Below are 18273 nucleotides of genomic sequence, written 5' to 3' on the forward strand. Positions count from 1 at the left end.
CTCGGCATTTACCAACACCTTGAATCTTTGGATGGATAACTTCTGTCAGATTTAAAAATGGTTGGCCTTTAGCTACTGAATTGTTGCTTTTGCTCACTTCCTGTTTTTCTTCTGAAAAATTATACATTACACTGTATTTTCCTGTGTCCCACATTCTTCTTATTCTCTTCTGTATTTTTGTCTGTACTTCAGTTTTACCATTTTCTATTTACCCATTTTTAAGTTCTCTAATCCTGTCTTCTGCTTCTTAAATCCATTCACCGAATTCTGAATTTTAGATATCGTACTTGTCCATAAGTAATGTCCAATTTATTCTTCTTTATAGATTCCAATTTTCTGTTGAAATTCCCTATCTTTTACCTATTTTATTAATATTTTTCTCTTTTGAATTGAACATATTAACCACAGATTTTAAAAGTCCCTATCTATAAACTCTAGTATCTGGATCACCTATAGGTTGGTTTCCATATTTTGCCTTTTTGTTTTTCAGTCTTGGTTTTAGGCCACATGGTCCTACCTATTGATACACCTAATGATTTTTTTTATTGAATTCCATATATTGTATATAAAACTGGAGAGTTTTCAGATGATGTTGACCAGAGAGGCTTCATTCTTTCCTTGGCGACACAGATAGTGTGGGAGAATTTACACCTTGAGCCATAAGGGACTGAGCTGACTTACAGTTTTGGTTAAACCTGGTCTGTCTCTGCTGTTCTCTTCTAACTAGGAAATAGTTTCTCTAAGGTTTTAAACTGAACCCTGGTCTGTCTTCCTTGTTATAGCATTGGAGGACTTCAGGAAAGCCAACTCTACTTTTGAAAGGTTTTCATATTAGTTTTTAGCTTTATGATTTTTGTAAATTCAAAATTCAGCAATAGTATTGAGAAGGGTATCAGCCAAGAGTTTGAGACTTCCTAGAGCTCTACTTTGATCACTTTAGTTCTGTTTGACCATCAAAACTATTACTTTTTTTCTATCATGCAGCAGCAGCCCGATACCTAGGGCCAAACTTGCAATTCCAAGCTGCGATCAATGGCCAGAATTGGCAAGTGACACTGTGTCACCAGGAATCAAGAAACTGCAAGTCAGAAATTCATCTACGAGAGGTTCTAGCCTTTGTCCAGAATTTTTGTCTTGTCAATCCTTGTCGCTTCTATAGTCCTAAGTTTTCTCATTGTTCATGAGGGGGAACATTGTTCATCCACAAATGACTCTGTCTCACCCAGGGTGGAAATAATACTCATTTAACTTGACGGCATATCTATTAAGACAAAAAAACTACACGTCACCCCCGAGTTCTCTCTTTTTCTAATATTCCACATCTAATTCATTAAAGATCCTTTTGGACCATCCCTTTCAATTTTTCCAGAATCAAGCCACTTCATGATTTAAGCAACAGATGTCAATGTTTTGCCCCTATCGACTGCTCTGAGCCATTATCGCCTCTCATCTGAAATATTATTAATAACCTCTTAACTGGACTCCCTGCTTCTGGCCTTCCCATGCCAACATTTTCAACAGAGTATATATAATGAATCTTTAAAAACATAAGTCAGATAATGTAATTATTTTATTCAAAATATTCTGATCACTCCTGCTTTTTCCTAAGAATAGAATTCAAAGCTCTTTAATGTCTTCTAGTGCTTCTTTTACTCTCTGACCAGCCACGGAGGCCATTTTGATTTCCCCAGAACAAGTCAGATATTTTTCTTACTCCGGATCTTGTCCCTGGCTGTTCCTTTCACCTGGAGCACAATTTCCTCAGATATCTGCAGAATTAACATTTTTACCTCCTTAACATTGGGCTCAAATGTCACTTTTTCGAAGAGGCCTACGCTGATCACCCTACTTTAAATTTCAATGGCACACCCATCCTCCACCTCATCTCCCTTATTCTGCAATACTTTTACATCTTCCCATGGTGTTTCTCATTCAACAACATCCTTTCTTTTAGACTTTCTTTTTTAATTTACTGTTTATTTTTCACCATCACTCTCTCTTCTATAATATAAGCTATACAAGGGTGGGGTCTTTATTTTATTCACGGATGCATTTCAAGCTCCTGAAATAGAGCCTGGCACACGATCTGTAAATATTTGACAATGATTGAGAAAATATGTCACGCGTAATTATTTGGGTCTTTTCAAATGTACTGCCTACATAGAGCTCAATCTAATTTAGACATGATCAACACAGACCTTTAGATATTGCTCTGATGACTCCTTAAATGAAACTTACTCTGAAATTCTTAGAGGAAGAAACTCACTCAAATTCTGTTCGATTTTGAGGTTTTAAAATTCATTTGAAAATGGGCTATGTATTTATTCATTTCTCTGTCAGATTCACAGCTACTGACAAAGGCAATACTCTCTAAAAATGAGAAACTCTCCAGAGTCTCTTCCTACCTACTATTTACTGTAGAGAATTTGATAGAAATGTATGAGGATGCAGGTAGAATAGACATTTTAAAAGTATAATAATATTCTATTTGAATGATAGGAAGCTGCTGCTATACACACTATAAGCTCTGTCTTGCTGTGTTATCAGGATGATTTAAGCAACAGATGTCAATGTTTCAACCTAATGACAGAGAAATTAGTCTGAAATGGTGAAATAGGGCTTGCTGTCTGGAAAGAAAATTCTATGAAAGGCTAAGCCTCCTCCTAATCACTTAGTACTACTCAACCTCACTTCCCTTTTCCCATTTCCATATCAGCCTAGGTAAAAGCCCTCAGCTTTAAAAACAATTAGGGGACAGAATAGGAAATATCCAGTGTCTTTTGGAAGAAGATCAGGCAAACATAAAGTGAGACAATACATACAGCTTCCAAACTTCAGTGGGCAGGCATGCACATCCATGGGAAAATCTTCCAAATGCATGGGACACTCCGCATGAATTGTTAACCTATGAGAAAAATAACAGAAAATGAAATTAAGCTAAAAGGAGCGGTATTAAACACAAAGCTGAGTTCTCATACATTCATCAACAACAGAGCGCTCTTAAAAACGGGGATTTTGTTTGTTTAGATTCATTGAGATCCAAGTCTTTATGAACACGTGGGATGGATTAAATCAACTATACAGCCTCTCAAAGTGGCATCCAGTATTTAGATCTTTGATCAGATCTGAATGCCGCCTTACCACCCTTAGAAAAACAAGTATAGCTTATCTGCCCTCGCCATGCTCCCTTACCTACTGCCCCCGTCCAGAGAAGCCTAAAACATAAGGTTCTGACTCATCTACTGAAAATTCATACCTGAAAAAATATTTGCACACTGATTCACATGGACATGGAAGCAACCGAAGTGTCCTACGATAGATGATTGGCTAACGAAGCTGCGGTACATATGTACAAAGGAATATTACTCAGCCATAATAAGAGATGAAATACTGCCATTTGTGACAACATGGATGGACCTCGAGATACCCTGATAGCAGTTTAATTCGTTCCGAAATCATTCTCCTTATCATGTAAACTAACCACTTTAAAGATTGCACTGGAGAAGAAAGATGTGTAGAAAGATTATCTTTATCCCAATAATGAACAGGCACAAAGGATGGTTCTGCTGGTCACAGCAACTGCTATAGCTTTGCCAAAGGAGATGGCTCTTGGTTGGCACTTGGGCTGCTTCTATATCTCGGCTGTTGTAAATAGCGCTGCAGTGAACACAGGGGAGCATATATATTTTCAAATCAGTGTTTTAGGTTTTTTTTGGATAAATACCCAGAAGTAGTAAAGCAGAAATGGTACATATGCACGATGGAATATTACTCAGCCATATAAAAGAATGAAATCTTACCACTTGTGACAACATGGATGGATCTAGAGGATATTATGCTAAGTGAAATAAGTCAGACAGAGAAAGACGAATGCCATATGATATCTCACTTATGTGTAGAGTCTTTTTTTGTGTCTCTGTAGAGTCTTTATTTGTTGGTAAAATAAATGAACAAACAAAACAAAAACAGACTCATAGGGAACATACAGAAAACAAATGGATGCTCATCAGATGGGAAGGGATTGGGGGCCAGGTGAAAAGTGAGGGGATTAAAAAGTACAAGGTAGTTACAAAATACTCACGGGGGTGTAAGGTACAGCTTAGCGAATATAGTCAATAATGTTGTCATAACTCTGTATAGCATCAGGTGGGTACTAGAGTTACTGGGGAGATCACTTCCTAAGTTATGTAAATGTCTAATCGCTATGCTGTATGCCTGAAATTAATATAAAATATTGAATGTCAACTGTAATTGAAAAATAAAAATAATAATTGAAAAGGAAGTGGTTCCTGGAGAACTTATACACCCAGTCGTGTCTGCACGTGTATGTGTGTGTGTGTGTGTGCATATGTGCGTGCACACACACATACATAGAGCAACTCACCAGGAAAAAAAAATACAAAAGAAATAGAAAATGTCAGAAACATCAGAGGTCAAGTCTGAAGATCTCATACTTTCTTAACAGAAACATGAGAGAGACTGTGCACGGATTCCTAACGGAAATGGGAACGGGGTATGATTCACCACGCCCACATAATCATTCCCCTGCGTTAGTCTAAGCAATCTATTCCAAGCTTTCCTCTGATTTCTTTCAAATTTTTGAACATCAACTTTCCTTGGCCCAATAGTAGCCTTCTACTATTGAGTCCCTAAGTAGGACCCACATGGCAACATTTCAGAGTTTTGGGGCACCTAGCTCTGATGAGCTATTTCTAGCTAACCTGTATACCTCCTGTTTCTATCGGATTCATTCTCCACCATCCTCTGGAGTTCTTGGTGGCTAATTGTCCAATCCTGGCTAATTTTTAAAACTGGTAAATATGTAACACCTCACAAATGATCAGAATAGTGACAGACACTCAATATTGCTTCAGGTGTGTACCTAGGCTGGAAGGCAGAAACCAAGTGTATGCCCTTTAGCAAATACTGACCCATGTCTTATTTTTGGATCCCCCATCTAAGCAATAAAAGTTTGGGACGAGTGTCCTTGGAGCTCTAACTAATCCCTCAGATATTTACAAAATTTCTCATGTGTCTTGGACAAACCCTCAGTTCTCAAGTCAGACTGCAATACCTCACCAATCCGCCCTTTATTCCTAAGGTGTAAAGGGGATTTTATGACTCGAAGAATCTGACACTAGAGAAATGTATGTCACTGAGAAAGCTGCTCCTTGTGCTGGATGCTTAAAAGATTTCATGAGAGTTATATAAAGAAAATTGTGTTTTCTCTCCACTTATATTAGTATTTCTAAGATACTGCCTCTTATGAATAACACCAAGGGGAAATTACTTTATGTCTACCAGCAGTCCTGGGGACATGGAAAATAAGACCACGACGAGTAGATTATCAGAGCAAAATAAAAAAAGGTACTGATTTCTGATTAGGAACAAAACTGATTTATGACTTTCCTATCTTCCTTCCCACCCGTTTCTTGTCCATCCCTAAGCAGAACGGAGAAGAGGAAGCAGATATTGGCGAGGGTAGAGTACTTTATGAGCCAGATTATCTTTTCGTTTCTGACCCCCTGAGTCATGGTGTCTGCCTTTCTTACCTTCCCTACACCTCGCTACACTCAAAAGCACCGTGGCTATGCTCAGGCTGTTATACTCATCACCTCAATTTATGCCATAAACATCTCCATCCTAAGTTTTCACCTTCCCTCTTTTAAAATTATTAGATAAATCATTTTCAGAAAATTAAAATCTATAAATACCAAGTCTTCCAAAACAAAAATTTGGCATAGCCTCTCAGTTTTGTAGGTTGTTTTAGAACTTCTCACAATATTTTATCAATCCATGTGTTGAGAACTTTTATATATTTTGTCATATTTCCTAGGTATTTTATTTTTTGATGCTAGTTTAAATATTTTAGTTTTGTTTTCTAATCAGTGGTACATACGAATACCTTAGATTTTTTATGTAGTCCTTTTGTGCAAAGACACTGCTAAAGTTTCTTATTGATTTTAATAATTTAGCTCTTTATACTTCTAGATTTTTAAATGTATAATCGTGTGAACTGTGAATGACTTTTATTTTTGTTTTCCACTCTTGAAACTTTCTTTCCTTCTTCCTTCCATCCTTTTTCCATTTGTTTTTGCCTTCAATATCGTGATGATTATAAGTGGTGACAGAACACGGCATTAATATGAGTTTTCCTGCAGATCTTATTTTATAAACACTGTTTCATAGAAGTACATTTTCATTATAGTTTGCCAAGATATTTTAATCATGGTGCTTAATTACTTCAAATATTTTTTTTTGCATCTGTTGAAATAATATTATTTTTCCTCTTTATTCTGTTAATATGATAAATTTTTTTAATTTTAGAACATTAAAAGGACCTTGCTTTTTGGAGTAAATCCGACTGTGTTGTAATATAATATTCTTTTTATATACATTTGAATTGTGGATCTGCTCACATTTTTTCAGGTTTTGCATTATGTTTATGAAAGATAATGGCTTGTCAATTCCCATTCTTATAATGAAGTAATCATTCAGTACCAGGATCTCATTGGCTTTCAAAAGCGATTTGCTAACTGCTACTTATATATTTTTTTAAATTATTTCTGTGGAACGAGGAGACGCAATGAAGCCGGTAGGAGGCGCTGCTGTGGCTGTCGCAGTGACTCGCAGTAACCAGCGCAGGCTCACCGGTCAGAAAAATGAGAAAAAGCAGGCCGGCTCCGTTTAAAGGACAAGCACCGAGATGACAGGCTTTCCGCTGCTGCCCACAAGCAGAGGGGACTCGGAGATCACGCGGCAGGAGCAGAAAAAGGCAACGAGGCCACTCCTGACCTTTGGCTGTGTGGCCAAGCTCGCGTTTGCTTCCGTGGTGCTCCGAGGTCCCAGCTCCGATGGCATTCCTTTTGTCCTGAGTCTACGGTGGGTCCCTTTTGTGCTTCCTTCCCCTCAGGTGGCCTCTCTCCCGCTGGGCCATTCCCGGGAGTGAGAGTTACCCCTTCCCAGTGATTTTTATGTAAATGTCTAACCACTATGCTGTACACCTGTTTTTCATTCCTGAGGGGCTCACCCCAAAGTAGTAAAAGTAGTGTTGTAATTCCTTGAAAAAATAATTTATTTCTGGACTGGTTTTTTATTTGTATTAAAATGCTTGGGAGAAATCACTAAAAATAAATAATTAATAATAATAATAATAATAATAATAATAATGTATTATTTTTTTATTGTGACAAGCACACGTAACATAAGATCCGTCCACTTTGAAACATGCAGTACTGTTCACTGACAAAGACATTACTCCAAAGACATACAAATGACCACAGGTTACGTGAAAAGATGTTCAGCATCTCTAATCATCAAGGAAATGCAAACCAAACCCACCGTGAGTCAGTTTTTTGATTATAATGGTGAAAGGGTTAAAGAAGTACAAATTAGTAGCTGATAGATGGTCATGGGGATGGGGGGGGCATGGCATAGGGAATGCAGTCAGCATTAATATACTGGCGAGGCTGAAAACCAGAGGAAAGAAGGAGCAATTAGGGGGAACGTTTTATAAATGATATAAATATCTAACCAATTCATTATACACTTGAAACTAATTTAAAAAATACTGCATTGGAAAAAAAAATACCACAATGACATACCACCTCACACCTGTTAGAAAGACCATGTATCATCAAAAAAAAAAATCAACAAATAACTAGTGCTGATAAGGATGTGGAAGAAAGGGAACCCTCATTCATTGTTAGTAGGACTGCAAATTGGTATAGCCGCTATGGAAAACAATATGGAAGTTCCTCAAAAATTTTAAAAGGGACCTGCCATACGATTCAGCAAAACCACTTCTCGGGATATAAATCCAAAGAGATTGAAATCAGGATCTCAAAGCGACATGTGCACCCCTACGTTCTTTGCTGCATTATCTACAATAGCCAAGACAAGGAAGCAACCTAAGTGTCATCAACAGATGACTGGGTAAGAAAATATATATACATAAATGGAATAGTATTCAGCCTTAAAAACGGAAATCCTGTCATTCACAACATCAATGAACCTGGAGGACATTAAGTGAAATAAGCCAGAGAGAGAAAGACAAATATCATACAATCTCATCTATATGTGGAATCTGAAATAGTCAAACTCATTGAAGCTCAGAGTAGAATAGTGGTTTCCAGGGATTTAGGGGGGGGGCGGGGTGTCAGGGGTTTCTTAGTGAAAGGGCACTAAATTCTGCAAGATGAATTAGTCCTAGAGACCTAATCTACAGCACATAGTCTTTAGTGTGCTTTTCAAAAACGGTCAGAGACCCCTCGTACTGTACCCTTCAGATCACGGGGCCTCGGTCCCAGTCCAGGGTTCGGCCTGCTCTGATTTCTATGGAAAGATTTGACAGGAAGTAGGAGGCAATCCAGGAAATCCCATTCTTTGGGGGAGGCGTGAAAGATACAGATGGGGATGAAGGGGACATTGCGCACACACACACATACCTCCCTCATTTATCACCCTCTTTTCACTGTTTTTTGTAGCACCCTGGCTCTCGCCCATCAATTTACCCTTTGCCGCTCAACAGTTGGCTTTAATTTCACCGCAGTAAAAACTTAAAGGTTTATTGCCACCAATGCCCCCCACCCAAACTGATCTGTGTGCCTTCACCCTCTGCCCTTCCGGGATATTCTCTACACAACAGTGTTCTAGTATTCACTCATCTTCTAGAGAGTGAAAGCCAAAGTCCTTGCCATGGCTTACGGCGTCTTGCATGATCTTGCCTTCTCTTCTTCTCTGGCTTCTCTCCTACTGGGCCTGGCCGAGCTCACGCGGTTCCTGTCACACTGGCTTCCTTGCTGCTCCTTCCACATGCCAGCCTGTCTTATACCAGGGTCTTAGCACTTGCTATGCTCTTGTACCCCTTTCCAAGTCCTTGATTATTTTCTCCTAACTGAGCCCTAACTTGACCTCCGCTTAGCGTACCCTCCGCACTACGCCTTACCGTGTTCTTTCCCCATAGCACCTAACGTAACATGCCATACAATTTATTTCTTCTATTTATTATCATTTTTTCTCACCTTACCATAGGATTATAGATTTTTGTCTTGTTTGCAATTTGATGTGTGCCAGGAGCCCAGCACAGCACCTAGCACCTTGCAGATGTCTAATACATACCCATCAAATGAATGAGCTTTCTTTCCTAAAAGTGTATATTTTTTATGGAGACCTTGCAGAGGGGAGGTGTAGGTAGGGCAAGACAGCATCCAGGTGTTCTTAGGGTTCAAGGCAAAATAGCATCTTAACATGATTCCTTAATAACACAATACCTCAATCTGTCCTCTTCAGTGGGCACATAGCCTCCTTCCTAGAATTTCAGAGCTAGAAGAGCCTTATAAACAGCACCCAGTTTTATTCCCACATACATATGATAAAACAGAAGGGAAGAAAATTGCCCAAATCACTCATCGAGTACAGGATAGAGCTGACCAAAAGTTTTCTGAATCACTGGTGTAGTTACCAAATAGTCTTTGATCACCTACTATGTGCCAGGCATGGTTCTAAGCAATGTAACTTCATCAGCAAACACACCAATGATCGTTGCCCTCTCGGTGCTTACATTCGAGTAGCGAGAAGACAAAAATACAAACAAGATAAATTGCTGAGCTATATATAGTGTATTAAAAGGCAATATGCCTCAAGAAGAAAAATAAGATGTGAGGAGAAAGCACGAGGGAGGGACTGCGCTTTTTTAATCGAGTGTTTAGAGAATAATTCACTGAGGAGGTGACATTTCCGCAATGACCCGGAAGAACTGTGAGAGAGCCTTGTAGACACCCAGAGAAATAACATTCAAAGGATGGGGAGTAGCAAATGCAAAGGCCCTGAGGTAGAAGTGTGCCCAAAGTATTCCAGAAATGGCAACCAGGCCACTGTGGCTGTAGTGGAGAGACCAAGGGGAAGGATTAACGGGAGATAAATTCAAAGAGGAAATTAGGGGGAATGGACTAGATAAGGTAAGGCTTCCTGAGATCCATTTGGCTTGATTTTGAATAGAATGGCCACTTGATACGACTAACATTTTAGGATTATTCTGGCAGCCATGTGAAGAGTAAACTGAAGGAGAGCAAAGGCAAAAGCAGAAAGATGAAATCCAACACCCATTCGTGATATAAAACTATCAAAAGAAAACTAGGGATAGAACGGAACTTTCTCAGCTGATAAAAGGCATTTATGAAAAATCACGTCTAGCATCAATCACACTTACTGATGAAAGACTATTTCCCCCTAAAATCACAAACAAGGATGTCCACTCTCTCTTATTCAACATTGTCCCGGAGATTTTAACCAACATACAGTTTCTTTATGCGCATGTCTGTGAATATACTAAAAACCGTTCACTTGTACACTTTAAAAGTGTGAATTACATGACACATGAATCATATCTCAATAAAGCGGTTTAAAAATTTCGGCCAGCAAAAGAAATTAAAGGCAGAAAAGAAAAAGAAGCTAAACTGTCTAATTGCAAATTCCATGTTCAGACATTCCATTTTCACAGAAGTTCTGATATCAATGATTCTCTGCAAATTAATCTACAGATTCAGTACACTCCTTAACAAAAATCTCAGAAGCTCTTCTTTTTTGTAAAAATGGCAAGCCAATCCTAGAAGTTATAAGGGAATACAAAGGATCTAAAGTAGCCAAAACATCTTTCAAAAGAAAAAAAATGAGTACTTTTGCTTAATTTCAAAACATACCATAAAACTACAGTAATAGATACAGTGTGGGTTTAGTCTAAAGATAAACAGTATAGATGAAAAGAAAAGAATAAAGTTCTGAAATAAACTTTTACATTTATGGTCAATTGATTTTTGACCAAGGTGCCAAGGAAATTTACTGGAGAAAGGGTAGCTTTTTCAGTAAATGGTAACTGGGAGAATTTGATATCTACATACAAAAACAAATGAACATAGACCTTTACCTCACATCATAAGCAAAATAATCAACATTAATGAATCATAGACCAAAACACACAAGCTAGAACTTCTAAAAGAGGTCACGGGATAAAATTAGGCAAAGATTTTTTAGATAAGACAAAGAAAGCGTAAGCCATAAAATTTTAAAATATACATATATGTATATATGTGTGTGTACATATGTGTGTGTATACAATAAATCAGACTTTATCAAAATTTAAATATTTTGGTCTTCAAAAGATAACTATTAAGAAAATGAAAAGACAGTCATAAAGTGGGTCAATATATTTGTGAATCTTATGTTGATAAAAAAAAACTTGTACCAAGAATATGTAATTCTTACAACTCAAAACCAAGAATTTGAAAATAAGCGAAGCCTAATTTGAAAACAAGCAAAATATTTAAATATGCATTTGCTAAAAAGATATTCTGTTGACTAATAAGGAGTTTAAAATATACTCACCATCATTAGTCATTAGGGAAATGCAAATTTAAATCACAATGAGATACCGCTGCATGTGAACTAGAACAGCTAAAATCAAAAAGACTGATGATATCAATTGTTGACAAACAAGAATCAAGTGATATCAAGTGTCAACAAGAAAATGGAACCTCGTAAGTCACTGGTGTAAATGTACAATGCTAAAGCACGCTTTGGAAAACATTTTGGCCGTTTCTTAAAAAGTTAAACATAAACTTCCTATAAAACCCTAAGTTTCCACACTAATTCTCCATTACCCAAGAGAATTAAAAACACATGTCTGCAGAAAAGACCTGTTCATGGTAGAACTATTTATGACAGCCAAAAAAAAAAAAAAAAGGCGGAAACAACCTAAATGTCCATCAGATGATGAATGAATAAACAAAATGTGTGTGTGCGTGCGCGCGCGCGTGTGTGATGGAATATTACTCATCGGTAAAAAGGAATACACACATTGACATGGATGAATCTCAAATGTATTATGTTAAGTGAAAGAAGCCAGACACACGAGCTCACCGGAAGTAGATTAGCGACTCCCTGGAGCTGGGGCTGAGAATGGATGGTGACTGGAAGATTTTGCAGAAATTTTTTTGGAGGTGATGGAAACGTTCTAAATCTAGATTGTGGTTATGCTTGCGCAACTCTGTATATTTACTACAGATCACTGAATTGTACACTTGAAACAGAGGAATTTTATCATATGGAAATGATAGTTCAGAAAAAGCTCTTGTAAATTTCAAAAAAAAAAAAAATGAGAATAAAAGCAAAAGGCATTTAGTACAACCTTTAAGAGCCTGGATTCCAAAGCCAGACTACCAGCTTTACGGTGCAGCTCTGCCTCTTAGTAGTAGCTCTGTGCAAGTTATTTCGGTTCTCTGTGCCTTGTTAGCTTACATTTTACAGATGCTAATTAAAGCTCTAAGACCAGATGGTATTATGAAGGGAGAGATGGTAGATAGAAGACAACAAGAAGTCTAGGGACTGAGATCCAGGGTACAATAACTGGGTTAATATTTTTCCCACTGAATCTCAACGCGCCAATGTTTCTCAATATTTCATGTTTCCTACAGTATGTACTACCCATGGGTCATATTGCTTTTACCGCAAGCAAAAGGTACACGTCTCAGATTTCCAAGTGGAAAGCATAAAGTAAGGGGATAAACATTAGACTGTATATGATGCTTGAAAATGTTTACTCCGGTAAATCTGTTTTGCCATCTCATTGAGTTAAGAATCCCTATCATTTTGAATCGTCTTCCAGAGGCTCTAGTGGAGAATTTGTTTCCTCGCCTTTCCAGTTTCTTAGATGCTGCCTACATTCCTTGGCTCATGGATGTTCCTCCATCGTCAAAACCAGCCATTGTCACAGCTCTCTGATCTTTTTTTCCACAGTCACATTGCCCTCTCATCACAGCTAAGAATGATTCTTAGCTTTTAGGACCCTTGGGATGATACTGGGTCCATTTGAATAATGCAGAATACTCTCTCCATCAGAGGGTCCTTAATCACATCTACAAAGTACCTTTCATCATGTAAGGTAACATGTGAGTTTTTTTGGAGGGGGGGGCATTACCACGTCTACCACACATAGCAAAACAAAAAAAACCACACACACAAAAAATCAAAAGATTGTTGACAAGCTGGGAGAAAAATCTTTGTAATATATCATAAATAAGGGCTAATAGCCCTAACACATAAAGACTTCTTAAATCAGGGAGAAATTGCCACAAACTTAATAGAAAAATGGACAGAAATCATGGACAGGCAATTGCACAGAACAATATGAAAGCAGCCTCTGAACATGTGACAAGATATTAAGCTCCCTCATAACTAGAGAAATGCAAATTAAAACTACACTGAAATACCACTTCTCATCTATCGAACTGGAGAAAGTTTCCACGTTTAATAACTCATCCTGTTGGTGAGACTGTAAACACACAGTCTCGCACACGGCTGGTGAAAGTGTAAATTGGTACAATCTTCTTGGAGAAAATTTTGGCACCGACCAGTGAAAGTCCATGTGCATTTAGGATTTGAGTGAGCATTTTCACTTTTTGGAATTTACTCTCAAAGCGTGCTTGCAATAATACAAAAACACATAGGCACATGGCTATGCATTGCTACTATATGGCTTGTAATTATAAATTGTTGCTTAAAATATCTCGAACTTACGCTTCCTCTCCATATATTCCTTTTTTATCCTTATTTTATGGCTTCTCTTATATCTTTTAAATTGGATTATAAACTGTCATTCAATTTTCAAATCCTTGTTTCTACAGTATTTTCTACATAGTAGCACTGAATAAATGTTTGCTTATTTGAAAATCACTAGAGCTAAACAATCCTTTGTTATAAGAAATTTCATTTTGGAATAAAGCTCTTATATAAATGAAAAAAAAAAGATCTTTTCTATTGACTTAAAGCCACTGAGTAATAGTTTCTTTTCTACTCCTTCAGAATTGAGACAAATTAGTGATTTGGTTATTTGGTGCCCAAATCCCATCCTCATTTTTAAAATCAGTACAGACATCAGAGATTATTCTTACTATGCTATTTGATGATTGTTTTTCTATTGTATTATATCATTGATACAAAAGCCAGTATTCGTTTGGCACTTATTATACAGTGTTTTGTATTTTTAGGATTTTTAGGGGGCACATGTGCCCTGAACTGGATCAAAAAACACATGTAAGTCATCTACTTTTCCATGGAAATTTACTCAATGCACTAACCCAACAAGAAAAAATTTCCAGTGCAGGAGCTATTATTACATCCATATCCTCAGTGCCCATTTGCTTTTGGCCCAGTGAAAGTGATCCTTCTGGAAGCTCTGGTCCTCATATCTTGAAAATACCTCTCAGTTTAATAAGCAGCTTTCCCATTTCTTTACCCTTTTTTACTGCAAAATCTAGAACACATTCCTTATCCAGAATGCTGTGGAGTTATCAACGTAACATTTGCATACCTCAAGCAATATGAATTATTGTTTAATTAAAAACTTTAAAAATTATAAAATGAATATGAATGAAAATGAACCACCTAGTAGTTCTTAACTGCCTGACAAGAGAACATCAAATGATGTCTAGATTTTCGTAATATGGAATAAAAAAAAATTTGTAAGTGTGAGCATAAAATACAAAAAAACCTCCAGAGAAAAAAAATGTTCTCAAACTAACTGGGGTCCTAAAAGATTAAAGATATAAACTGTACTGAGCATGTGCACTTGTCATTCAGTGAGACTGTCAACACGTTGAGAGTAATGGAGGAAGGAGTTGCTTAAATTTAGTAAGGGACAAGCGTCTCTGGAGTTCAATATGAGGCCCTAGGCAATAGGTCACCTAGGGCTTTTAGCAGTGGAGCAAGCTGCTCTGCCTTCTGAGGAATGTTCTTTCTAAAAATCAAAAGGTAGAAAGCATAACTTCAGGAGGGTTTAAGGTCCCAGGCAGGCTATTTCTAGAATCATGGCGTAAAGGGCAGGACTTGGGATCTACGGTGAAAAAGAAAAGATACTAAACTGTTAATAGCATTATCGGTGGAAGATGAGTCACTTGAAATACACCACCACTGAACACCCAAACTAAGCAGCACGCTAGACACAAAAGTCCCAGTTGTCTGCAGGCTTCCCATTATACCATCACGGTACAGGCAAAAGGCTTCGGGACACCAGAAGGCCAACACTTGACAGGGAGCACGTATCGGTTTTCACAGTGATCCCAGACGTACAGCTCCAGCCTCATTTTCTGACATTCACATTGTCCTCACATCTACAAATACTTGTGACTGTACTAAGCCAAAGCTTTCACGCAACTGTGTCTTTATATACATTATTATTGTTGTTTTCCTTTCTTCTTTATACATGCAGCAAATTTTCTTCAAGTCCTTGCTCAAATGTTACCTCTTCCATGATGCTTTGTATGTGCACTACGGGCTTAGTGAGTTGTTCTCCAACTCACAGAAATCCCAGAGCACTTTGGACAAATACTATAGTCCTTAGCACTGTTGAAATAACCTTCTAGGCCCAAGATGGAGCCACTCATGCCCAGGGGGCCGTGTCAACAAACTAAAACTTAAATAACTTTCATATCTCTGTAAATACTCCGTTTGACCGGAAACACAGTATAACTAGTCAGCCAATCCCCCAACGGCAAGCCAACTCCAAACAAGGATGACGTGTGGCCTCCCCAATCGGATCTTTCCTATTTGTCTCTTCCTTGTTCTTTATTCTTTATCCTATAAAAGGTTCCTGCCTTCCACGCCATTTTGCAGTTTTCCCAATGGAGACTGTTCACTCTGTGAAGTGTTACACAAAGTTTGTATCACCTAAATTATTTTCTTTAATCATTTTAACAGCACATAATATTATTGGTCTATGTGTGCGTCTGTCTTTTGCACCGGACTGTGAGCAAGTTGAGAGAAGGGTATTTATCACTGTTATAATATCCCTACTATGGTGGTTAGTACACAGCAGATACTTAATAAACGCTTCTTAACACATGTTTCTGCAAGAGAGGCAGAGCAGATAGTTTCAGTCCATTCCCCAGAAAAAGAAACCGAGGCCCAGAGAAGGAAAATGTTCTGTCCATGGTTATGCTGCCGATCTGGGCCGCAGTTGGGACTCACACGCAGAGCTCTTAATCCCTAATTCCATTTCACTACAAAGTATGGTCTCCACTCTGTCTAGGGGTAGCGTCTAAAATAGCTGGGTTCTTTGGAACCAGAGGGACCCATCTGGTGACCTGTAAATGCCCCTCATGTTAGAATGAGCTTCTTAACACGTTCAATCTGCCTAGACATCAGCTTCTTGCCTTTGAGAATAAAGGCAATTTTGTGATTTCAAGACCCTAATTTCCTCTCGTAGCTGGCAAAAAAAAAAACACACACACACACACACACACAAAAACATGAAACAAATGTGAGAAAATCTCTCGGAAATACATTCTTCCTTCCTTCCCTCCAGCACAAATGCCAGTATCCCTGTGATGTGCCCCCTCCCCCCATATCTGGCTGGACCCATGCCTCCAAGTCCTAATGAAAGCTGTAATTTTTAGCTCACAGCACTTCATTGTTGGGTTTTTGCAAAACTTCTATTATGCCTTATAATACAGTGAATAACGTATCCTATCTTTCTTGCAGGATGTGAGCTCCTGGAATGCAGGGGTTGGCATCACCAGGCACAATGCACAGAGTAATTTGTGATCGACTGAGGCCGTGTACATTACTTGCTTCTCACTTCATTGTAAGCTTTCTCACAGCCCCAAATGAACCACTCTCTCTCTTCTCTCCTCACTTCTGTTCATTAGAGTGAGGCTCACTAAGTGGGGGGTTCTGTGAGTCAGCTGCTAGCTTAATGAATAAGGAACTACAGGTGAAATCCCCTAGAGCAAAAGCCATTACGAAAGAAAGGACCTTGCGAAACAAAGCTATCCATGCTTGGTTGATTCCATTACATTAAATCCTATAACCACTAACAATGTGACCCCATGCTTTCCTGGTTCCTGGCCATTTCAGAGGCAAACTCTATAATGAAGACTCATGTGCGAGCGATTTGCATCTGGAGTAGGAAGACAGTCTTACACTTAGTATTTGGGGTACGAGAATCCTGGCATTGAGCACAATTTATCTTCCAAATCGTCCATCTTTGGAATGTCCTAAAATTGACCCAATCGTTCAAACAAAGGATAAAGGAGGCCATGAAGGTCTGAATATGAGAATAAGCTTAATCGGTTCAAAAAACATCACTTTCTTCCCGGTGATGTGACATGGAAAAATGAGCTCTTACTTTCCTTTAATTTTTCATGAAATGTAGGACACTATTCCTGAGTAGCCTAACACATTGAAGACACTTTACGCAGTGAATTCGATTTGATAAAAATCCCATTGTGTCGACATTTTGAGTTCCAGGCCTGCATTTACAAGTGCAGCTTGTCACGTCCACCTCAGACTCGTTATACTTTATGTCCTCGTCTTAGAGGGGGACAAATTTTTGCTTTAATATGCTTTAATATAAGTGCGACTTGGGTTTCTGCACCAGCACTGCCTCTAGTGAGACTTCAGCTTAGTAATTATAAAAGCGGGGACATTAACACAAATATCGCCACAGAGTGGACATGTGCCAAGGAAAATGTCAAGCAATTAAGCTGGTTTACTGTCTCTAATCCCCACAACTGCCTTGTGAGGCAGGTGTTGTTATGATTCGCCCCATTTTAGGATCAGGAGTAGTTTTAACGCAGAACCTACCTTCCTAATCTATCATGATTGGATTATAAAATGAATGATCCGATCATGTTGTTCACTTTTTTAAAAAATAATAATGCTTCCCTATACCTGCAGGATAAACATATTCTGTATCGCTTCCAGACTGGTATCCCATATCTGTCATGTAGAAATCTTTTCAAATTGGGATGCTATTTGGCTATATTTCCCACTACCCCTTCCCATCGCCGCCATTTTCCCAAAGCTTATTTACTCTTCTGCATTCAACGGAAATGTTAACACTTAGATTAATTAACATTTTTCCTAACCCTTAGCACGTCCATCATCCGAGGGGACTTCTTTAGAGAAAGCACACAGACGATACCCCTACTTACACTAATTTCCAATCAGGCACCAGAACTATCGAACACAGAGATCCAAATCCTTCTAAAAACCTGATTTAGTGAATAAAGCAGTAACTCTAGCCAGACAGGCCTACATTTACCTAACAACTGAAGAATCTTGGGGCAATCATTTTTCATTTTTAAGCTTTACTTTCTGGATCGGTTTAACAGAAATAATAATAATACCACTATCGAATAGTTTTTCTGAAGATTAGAGATCTATCTAAAATGCAAATCTCAATGTGTCATTCATTCCATTGCAATAAACTCTTCGATG

The 18273-nt window shown here is 38.2% G+C and overlaps 1 protein-coding gene across 1 annotated transcript in view; it reads right to left on the reverse strand.

The window, feature by feature from the left end:
• The window catches only part of GABRA3 (gamma-aminobutyric acid type A receptor subunit alpha3), a 191575-nt gene that overhangs the window by 48474 nt on the left and 124828 nt on the right, over positions 1-18273 (reverse strand). The window contains exon 6 of the mRNA XM_036226811.1: positions 2823-2905. Within this exon, the coding sequence (XP_036082704.1) occupies positions 2823-2905 (83 nt within the window). The remainder of the gene's footprint in view (positions 1-2822; positions 2906-18273) is intronic.

This window comes from Rousettus aegyptiacus, unplaced genomic scaffold, assembly GCF_014176215.1.
Source record: "Rousettus aegyptiacus isolate mRouAeg1 unplaced genomic scaffold, mRouAeg1.p scaffold_m13_p_9, whole genome shotgun sequence".
Taxonomy (NCBI): domain Eukaryota; kingdom Metazoa; phylum Chordata; class Mammalia; order Chiroptera; family Pteropodidae; genus Rousettus; species Rousettus aegyptiacus.